Consider the following 10049-nt stretch of genomic DNA (forward strand, 5'->3'; position numbering starts at 1 on the left):
GCTAGTAAAATAGTTTATAATCCATAGAGAAGTTGGAATACAGTAGGTTTAACACCAATATAAATAAATAATGAGTTCATTACAGTACCTTGAAGTGGTCTTTTGTTTTCTTTCGCTAACGGAGCTCACGAGTTTTCTATTTTGAGTTTTGTGTTGTGAAGTTTTCAAGTTTTGGGCGAATTCTTTTGATGGATCATGGAACAAGGAGTAGCAAGAGCCTAAGCTTGGGGATTCCCATGGCACCCCGAAGATAATCCAAGGACACCAAAAAGTCAAAGCTTGGGGATGCCCCCGGAAGGCATCCCCTCTTTCGTCCACTTCCATCGGTAATTTACTTGGAGCTATATTTTTATTCACCAACATGACATGTGTTTTGCTTGGAGTGTATTGTATTATTTGTGTCTTTGTTTGTTAGTATGCCACAATCATCCTTGCTGTACACACCTTTTGAGAGAGCCAAACATGAATTAAAATTTGATAGAATACTCTATGTGCTTCACTTATATTTTTTGAGCTAAGTAGTTTTGCTCTATGTGCTTCAGTTGGGAGCAACTACAATAGAAAACAGCCTTGTGGTACAAAAATAGAAAAATCTGATCTGGACCGTCGGATCCAACATGGATGGCCCATATTCTAGTGGAGACATCCCAGACACTTAATGGACATTTTATGGAAAACCCCCTGATAATGTATGCATATAAAACATGACTTTTACAGTATGACCCCAACTTTCTCATATTCAATCATTTTGTCCTCAGTAGATAAGACTAATTTTCAAATCCTCTCAACGTTGAGGCTCCGTCTCACTGATTACCCATTAAAATTGAACTTGTTGGCCCCTGAAAAAATTGTCAATATATATCACAATATTTGCATACAAATAAAATTGAAGTCATCTCATTCAAATATATGTCAAGCTGGACCATGCCACACATAAATCGGTAATCAAATGAACAGAAGTGACTCAAGTAGAAAAATCTATCATCCAAACACAATAGCTCTTATATGCACGAACACAGGAAGCGAAACAGGCAGAACTAATAAGTAGGAACATGCATACAACAGGTTAACAACTACAGTACCATATACAGAATTACATAATTCTCATCAATTCTCAGCGAGGACTGGTCCATGGTCTACAAGTCTGATACAAACTCAGTGCAAAGCACAGTGGATAGACCACTCAGTTATAGCGGGTTTAGCAGCAAGCAAGACTTGCTCTCTCATCGTAATCTGGCAGCATGGACATGAGCATCTTCGGAGTTGGTACTTCTTGCTCATGGAGGTTGATGTGCTGGAAAGATGACACCAAACAAAATCTGAATCAGTTTGACCACAAGACATTCTCACACATCCATACTTAAAATATTTGATGAGGTATTATTTCCACAGGGGAGATGAAATCTCCTACAGCGTTTTCTCGAATACGTTAGTGGAAAGATGATTGTAATGCAATATAACCAGCTAAATCATTTGGGTATTGTTACTATCTAGAACAAACCTGTTCAAAAAAAATCTAGAACAAACATTATATGTATTTATGGGCGATTCATTTCTGTAAGGGTCAAAAGGGGACAATACCCATATTTTCATATAATATTTCTTCATAAAACAGAGACCATATAAACTGCTTCCTGAATTGGACATTGCCAACCATGACTACATGTTAACTAGCATGCAGCCACATTTCATTTTAGAATAATTTTGTGGTTGTTCAAGGTCTGGTTGTGTTGACTGCTCATAGAATTTAGGGCGGGGATCTCATATTGCAGGAAATTATGTGAGCCTAGAGCAAAATGGCAGTGAAACCATATACAACTAGAGATGTTCGATGAAGAGTGCTATGTTTGATGAGGTCCCATTTCACTCTTACTCCAATGTAGACAACAACATGATAGTTTCCTACATCTACATAACAAAGCATAAATAGTAAGGAGAAAGAAATGGGTTTGAATTTTTAAAATGGAGTCCTATGACTATTTTTTAGATGTGGATTAATAGTGTTAACAAATAATTTCATGTCATACATTATAGTAAGACAAAAAAGTGGTTCTCTTAGAAGAAAGAAGAATCACAAACCTCTACTCTTGTGTAATATTTTTCATAGAGCATGTCCTTGCATCATGGAATACCACTTTCTTACAAATGCTGCATTTGCGCGCGACTTTTTGATGAATTCCCGGCCTTCTTTTCTTGTCACCAGATCCACCCCTCACACCATCCCTGTGCCCCTTTATTCTAGAGCATGTGCCCCTTGCATTGATATCAGTAGGTGTGAGGATGGTGACGTCCTTTGGAATGATGCTACCAATAAGTGACTCCTCATTTTCTTGCGTATCGCATGGTACGACCGGTACTAGCTGCCTCAAACCCAACTCAGCCTTGCACAAGCTGGTGTGGAGAAATTCAACTCCTTCCATGGAGCACTTAGTAGTCTGTATGAGATCTTCTAGCTTATTCCTGACAGCAGATATCTTTCTTCTCACAGCCATGTCAACTGGGTCAATGAAATTCTCTTCAAGTACGTTTCCTTCCACATCAAACATAATGTCCCTAGGAAAAAAATCACATCATGACATATGTCAAGGCAAATAAGCATTAACTCTTCTAAATCTAAATTGCAAGAAATATACCTTTTGCAATTTTTCTCCCACCGCTTGAGAACATAAAGGCTAGGTAATTCATTTATTTTTGCACCCCTCAGTACTCGGATAATGTGGCGGCACACAATTCCTTTGGACTCGAAAAGCTTGCAAGAACACTTAGCAACCATGGTTGTTGTATCATAACACACTTCTCTAATCTTGTTGTATTGGTCGCTAACAGACATTACTTTAATACCCTCACCATTTGTTGTGTTTTGAACATCACAATCATCCCTTGCAGCAAGCACCTGAGCCTGAAACAATTCAAAAATCTCATGTGTGAATACCTCCCTGCCTTGTTTCTCTATCTCCCATGATGTCAACAATTCACTTGTTGTGTACTTGCTTGTGTTATCGGCAATCAACTCATTCTGCCTCTGACATTTCAACGCAGTGTCAAACCTTAGCCAAAACTCAACAAAAGTGAGCTTCCGACATATGAAATGCTTAAAGAACGAATTTGCACTCTCTGAAATTGAAGTTGTCCTAAGAAGACCAGCTAACGGAATATCCATGAAATATGCTGGTATCCATGTCGCACGAAGCTGAAACCTTTTGGCGAACCACTCATGGTCCTCCAACTTAAACTCTATAATAAAATACTTCCATCTATCCTCAAATTCAGTAGGTGTTTCAGAATTCCAGACACAATGTTTCAACCTATCATAGAAACCAAGGTCATTCCTCAATTCAGGATGGACCTTCCCAGGAACCTTTTCCATAATGTGCCACATACACAATCGATGTTTGCTGTTCGGTAGAATTTCTGCAATAGCGTTCCTCATCCTAATACACTCATCAGTTATGATCACTGTAGGAGCAATCCCACCCATTGCTTTAAGAAATGCCTTGAACAACCAAACATAAGATTCTTTTGTCTCATGAAGTAGAAACCCCGCCCCAAAAAAGACACTTTGCATATGATGGTTTACTCCAGTGAAGGGTGCAAAGGTGTATTCATATTGGTTAGTGCTGTATGTTGAATCAAAAGAGAGCACATCATTGAAATGACCATAATTTTTCCTACTTGTCGCATCTGTCCAGAACAAACAGAGTAATGTACCAACCTCGTCAACTTCATACTCAAAGAAAAAAGCAGGATTGAGAGCCTTCAATCTACCAAGTTGGTCCACTAGCATTTGAGCATCACAATTTTTTATTTTATTCTTCAATACACCATAGTGATTTGTAGGTCCTTTTGTGTGCAGCCAACATGGTCAAAACCCCCTACACCAACATGCAGAAACCTATATGCTAAGGCGGTACTGATACTGGCTTTCTGGCAATCATGGAGTGTTGACTTCACTCTCTCACTAACTTGTCGATTAGATCTAATCAAGTGTTGCTGGCTAGGTGGCGCAAAAGGGTGATTGTGATATTCATTGAGTGAAGCTACCTTATATTTGCCATCACTTTCCCGGGTGACATAGATAAAAGCTTCACAACCACATTTAGTCAATTTCACCTTTCTCCTTTTCTTTGAAGGGTCAACAACAGCCATACCTTTCTCAGGCTGAAAGCCTTCTTTTGCACACAAGAAGCGCTTCCATTGAAGCACATTATTGGTGACCTTTTGCTGACCAAGACGTACACCAAATCCAACATTGTGTACATATGTCCTATAAAACTCCAGGACCGAGCCAATATCATCAAATAGCATCCCTACTTTAGGCTTCAATTCCTCGTGACATTGGGGTTTATAAAAAGAACCCTACAACATAAATTGCATGTTTACTACCACTGACCACGGTGATATCATATTGACTTGTACAAAGTAGATGCTATATTCACTTAAGAAATCGAATTTTGTATTGCAGTAAGTCATACATTTTGAAATAGATAAACTTAAAGTACTATTTGCCATACTCAAGGCCATTTTACAAGTATTATAAGATGTGACAAACATTGATACCTCTTGAGAGAAGGATTGTTTCTTCTTTGGTGTACTGGAATCATCAATGAGAAGCATTGGAGAATCAAATGAGGTAGCATCGCTGAAAACTTGATTTTCGGCACTGTTGACCGATTCCACAGCTGCAAATAATTTTTTGGCAAACAACATCAAAGAAGGGATTAACAGAATATTAGTTAGTGTCAACATATTATTTGCCTTTTGGACCATGTGTTCTCACCTGATAGAGTTGGCACACAATTTGCAATTATTGGAAATGTTGGTTCTTCTAAAGGTGACGTCGCACTACTTCCCTCCATTTCAGGTCAAGAGGCAACGAAAGAACACTAGGGGCCAGCTTAGTAGTCGACGAGCACTACTTCCCTCTATCCATCATACCAAACCAGAAAATGTGTTCTACGCCAAAATCCAAATAGCTGATTATTCAGTCACCATGAATACAACAAAATGAGAAATCATCCCAATTGCAAGATTGCAAAGTTAAGGTTGCACATTAAAGAGATTCACACAAGGAGACTTATTTTTACATGCAAGAAGGTAAAAAAAGTTGCAGCTTTCTTTTACAATCAATGTGTTATTACAACTAAATGAGGAAGATCAATGAGCGAACACAATTGTTTCACAACAAGAAAACTAGCATGATTTTTGGTTTCGTTGCCATCACTGGACAAATAGATAGTTAACTCTCAAAAACCAGTGAATGGTACATATTGCAAGTGTGTACAGAATTTTAGTCTTGTGCTGACAAGCACTTCACTTTCAAGTACTTTAACAGGTAGATGAGACTAGTTCGTTCTCATGTACAGTTCCAGCAAGTTAACAAGGTTTCACAATACCAAATTGCTCGAAGATCTTATATGATGGAACAAGAAAAATGGTAATCTGGCTGATTGTACGTAAAGAGTTTTCCTCTAGCTTTTGAAAGTACTTTTGTAGGGTTGGGCAAGTCCAGATGTATGATTTGAATTCTGCGAAAAATAGTCTGACTGAGAAAATGCAGATCAGTGCCATGAGTTCACATTGTTGGTTTACTGGTGCAGTGGTGCGGTGCTCTTGTTTTTAAGCAATGATCTTCAGCTACCTGGCTTGTTGTACATCTCACGTTTTTAAGCAATTCCTACACATTTTACACTACATCAAAGACTAAATGATTTCCTAGAAAGGAACATGGATGCATCATCAAGCATCAATCATAACGATGCACTACTTTCCTAATTTCATCTAAGTTGACAGAAGTAATTCAGAGCATGGCAAACCTGCTTTTGTGAAGACTCAAGATTTCTTCTCTGCCGTCAGTAGATGTCGAAGCTAGGCACACAGGGGGAGGGGGAGCCTTGTGGAGTTGAGCTATTGGAAAAAACACACATGGAGTTTAGTTTGTTGCAATGGAAATAATGCCTGCAAATCTGTAGCGTTAGAGCAATATCAGCCGTGGAATATACCACCTCCAGATCTTGTTGATTGTACTGGGGGTAAGACAAATGGTAAATCGGCGTTGGGGAATGGTACCTGGAGATTCGATCAGCCAACGTCGCGGCGCCGAACAGGAGAGGTCCGCCCGGGAAGTCTGACCGCCGGTGGCGAGACGACCAGGATTCCTCCTGTAGCCAAGGTCGCACAACTAGGTACAGCTTGGGGCAGAGATGGAAACCTTCCTCCAGCAGACAAACTAGCCCAGCTAGGTACAGGATCTACACCGCCGTCGCCATTTGCAAGCCATTAGGGTTAGGGATTTGCTGGAGCTCACCCGCCACGGCTTGATTTGGAAGAAGAAGGACACGACCAGTCAAAAACATGCGGAGATCGGGAGTAAAATAAGTAGAAATGAGGGGCTATTTTGTAAACAAGAGTGCACAGATCCCCCACTAGAATATGGGCCATCCATGTTGGATCCGACGGTCTAGGTCGACTTTTTCTATTTTTGTACCACAACGCTGTTTTCTATTCTAGTTGCTCCCGCTTCACTTATATCTATTGAGCTAAGTAGTTTTGCTCTATGTGCTTCACTTATATCCTTTGAGCTAGATAATTTTACTTTATGTGCTTCACTTATATCTTTTGAGCATTATAATTTTGCTCTATGTGCTTCACTTAGATCTTTTAGAGCACGGTGGTGGATATGTATTAAAGAAACTATTGATCTCTCATGCTTCACTTAAATTAATTTGGGAGTCTCTTAATAGCATGGTAATTTTCCTAATAATAATATGCTTGGTATTCAAGATTTGTGAAACTCTCTTTTGAATGTGTTCAATACTAAGAAAAGATTGAAGCATGATAATTGTTTTGAGTCATGGAGGTGATAATATTAAGGTCATGCTAGTTGAGTAGTTGTGAATTTAAAGAATACTTGTGTTGAAGTTTGTGATTCCCGTAGCATGCGTGTATGGTGAACCGTTATGTGATGAAGTCGGAGCATGATTTATTTATTGATTGTCTTCCTTATGAGTGGCGGTCGGGGACGAGCGATGGTCTTTTCCTACCAATCTATCCCCCTAGGAGCATGCACGTAATACTTTGCTTTGATAACTTCTAGATTTTTGCAATAAGTATATGAGTTCTTTATGACTAATGTTGAGTCCATGGATTATACACACTCTCACCCTTCCACCTTTGCTAGCCTCTCTAATACCGCGCAACTTTCGCCGGTATCATACACCTACCATATACCTTCCTCAAAACAGCCACCATACCTATCTATTATAGCATTTCCATAGCCATTCCGAGATATATTGCCATGCAACTTTCCACCATCTACTTCATCATGACACACTTCATCATTGTCATATTGCATATCCCGGCACACCGCGGATGCATTCACATAGAGTCATATTTTGTTCTATGTATCGAGTTGATATTGTTGAGTTATAAGAAAAATAAAAGTGTGATGATCATCATTATTAGAGCATTGTCCCAGTGAGGAAAGAATGATGGAGACTATGATTCCCCCATAAGTCGGGATGAGACTCCGGACGAAAAAAAGAGGCCATAAAAAAAATAAAAGGCCCAAACAAATAAAATGATGAGAGAAAAAGAGAGAAGGGACAATGTTACTATCCTTTTACCACACTTGTGCTTCAAAGTAGCACCATGATCTTCATAGTAGAGAGTCTCTCATGTTATCACTTTCATATACTAGTGGGAATTTTTCATTATAGAACTTGTCTTGTATATTCCAATGATGGGCTTCCTCAAATTGTGATAGGTCTTCATGAGCAATCAAGTTGGATGCACACCCACTTAGTTTCTTTTTGAGCTTTCATATACTTATAGCTCTAGTGCATCCGTTGCATGGCAATCCCTACTCACTCACATTGATATCTATTGATGGGCATCTCCACAGCCCATTGATATGCCTAGTTGATGTGAGACTATCTTCTCCTTTTTGTCTTCTCCACAACCACCATTCTATTCCACCTATAGTGCTATATCCATGGCTCATGCTCATGTATTGCGTGAAGATTGAAAAAGTTTTGAAAAAGTTAGAGTATGAAACAATTGCTTGGCTTGTCATCGGGGTTGTGCATGATTTAAATACTTTGTGTGGGAAGATGGAGCATAGCCAGACTATATGATTTTGTAGGGATAACTTTCTTTGGCCATGTTATTTTGAGAAGACATAATTGCTTTGTTAGTATGCTTGAAGTATTATTATTTTCTATGTCAATATAAACTTTTATCTTGAATCTTTCTAATTTGAATATTCATACCACAATTAAGAAGATTTGCATTGAAATTATGCCAAGTAGCACTCCACAAAAATTCTCTATTTATCATTTACCTACTCGAGGATGAGCAGGAATTAAGCTTGGGGATGCCTGATACGTCTCCAATGTATCTATAATTTTTGATTGCTCCATGCTATATTATCTACTGTTTTGGACTATATTGGGCTTTATTTTCCACTTTTATACTATTTTTGGGACTAACCTATTAACCGGAGGCCCAGCCCAGAATTTTTGTTTTTTTGCCTATTTCAGTGTTTCGGATAAACGGAATATCAAATGGAGTCCAAACGAAATAAAATCTTCAGAAACATGATTTTCTCACCGAACGTGATCTAGGAGACTTGGACCCTACTGCAAGGGATCAAAGAGGTGGTCACGAGGGTGGGGGCGCCCCCCCTAGGGCGCGCCCCCTGCCTTGTGGGCCCCTCGGTGCTCCACCAACGTACTCCTTCCTCCTATATATACACATGTACCCCCAAATGATCAGAACAGGAGCCAAAAACCTAATTCCACCGCCACAACTTTCTGTATCCACGAGATCCCATCTTGGGGCTTGTTCCGGAGCTCCGCCGGAAGAGGGCCATCATCACGGAGGGCTACTACATCATCCTAGCCCCTCCGATGAAGTGTGAGTAGTTTACCTCAGACCTTCGGGTCCATAGTTAGTAGCTAGATGGCTTCTTGTCTATCTTATAATCTCAATACAAAGTTCTCCCCCTCTCTCATGGAGATCTATTCGATGTAATCTTCTTTTTGCGGTGTGTTTGTTGAGGCCGATGAATTGTGGGTTTATGATCAAGTCTATCTATGAATAATATTTGAATCTTCTCTGAATTCTTGTATGTATGATTGGTTATCTTTGCAAGTCTCTTCGAATTATCCGTTTGGTTTGGCCAACTAGATTGGTAGTTCTTGCCATGGGAGAAGTGCTTAGCTTTGGGTTCGATCTTGCGGTGTCCTTACCCAGTGACAGAAGGGGCAGCAAGGCAACAAGATGGGGTTTATTTCCTATTGCATGAATTTATCTCTCTACATCATGTCATCTTGCTTAAGGCGTTACTCTGGTTTTTAACTTACTACTCTAGATGCATGCTGGATAGCGGTCGATGAGTGGAGTAATAGTAGTAGATGCAGAATCGTTTCGATCTAGTTGTCACCGACGTGATGCCTATATACATGATCATGCCTAGATATTCTCATAATTATGCTCAATTCTATCAATTGCTCAACAGTAATTTGTTCACCCACCGTAGAATACTTATGCTCTTGAGAGAAGCCACTAGTGAAACCTATGGCCCCCGGGTCTATTCTCATCATATCAATCTCCATCACTTTTATATTGTTTTGCTATTTACTTTGCTTTTACTTTTTACTTTGCATCTTTATATCAAAAATATTCTATCTATCAGATCTCACTCTCGTAAGTGACTGTGAAGGGCTTGACAACCCCTAATCGCGTTGGTTGCGAGTAGCTATCGCTTTGTGCAGGTACGAGGGACTTGAGCGTGGGCTCCTACTGGATTGATACCTTGGTTCTCAAAAACTGAGGGAAATACTTACGCTAATCTGCTGCATCATCCCTTCCTCTTCGGGGAAAACCAACGCAAGCTCAAGACGTAGCAGGGACGTCTATGCGATGGAGCCCGTCGCCCCAAAGTTCAACCCATGGTCCGCTTGTCCGATCACCTTTGATCGCAGGGACCACCCCACTAGTATCCGTCATGGCGGATCCGTCGCACTGGTCTTAGACCCCATCATAGACGG

At 39.9% G+C, this 10049-nt stretch overlaps 1 protein-coding gene across 2 annotated transcripts; it reads right to left on the reverse strand.

Annotated features, from left to right (window-relative positions):
- Positions 1 to 934: 934 nt before the first annotated feature.
- On the reverse strand, positions 935 to 6358 carry LOC125536360 (protein FAR-RED IMPAIRED RESPONSE 1-like). Of its 2 annotated transcripts, none has more exons than XM_048699558.1 (7): positions 6067 to 6358; positions 5814 to 5904; positions 4778 to 4953; positions 4558 to 4679; positions 2634 to 4356; positions 2080 to 2553; positions 935 to 1294 (listed from the first exon to the last, which is right to left on the reverse strand). In XM_048699558.1, the coding sequence occupies exons 5-6, from the start codon at positions 3782 to 3784 to the stop codon at positions 2082 to 2084; spliced, it is 1623 nt and encodes a 540-aa protein (XP_048555515.1). In that variant the 5' UTR covers positions 3785 to 4356; positions 4558 to 4679; positions 4778 to 4953; positions 5814 to 5904; positions 6067 to 6358; the 3' UTR covers positions 935 to 1294; positions 2080 to 2081. The 2 variants fall into 2 exon arrangements, with proteins under 2 accessions (XP_048555515.1, XP_048555514.1); XM_048699557.1 differs by having other exon boundaries at positions 4778 to 4973.
- Positions 6359 to 10049: the final 3691 nt, after the last annotated feature.

This window comes from Triticum urartu, chromosome 2, assembly GCF_003073215.2.
Source record: "Triticum urartu cultivar G1812 chromosome 2, Tu2.1, whole genome shotgun sequence".
NCBI lineage: Eukaryota > Viridiplantae > Streptophyta > Magnoliopsida > Poales > Poaceae > Triticum > Triticum urartu.

Bases quoted from the DNA above. Each gene is read 5' to 3' on its own strand.
- LOC125536360 (XM_048699558.1), bottom strand. From the start codon at position 3,784: ATGCTAGTGGACCAACTTGGTAGATTGAAGGCTCTCAATCCTGCTTTT. The intron at 2,554-2,633 runs GTATATTTCTTG...TTTTTTTCCTAG, and splicing joins TGGGAGAAAAATTGCAAAAG to GGACATTATGTTTGATGTGG.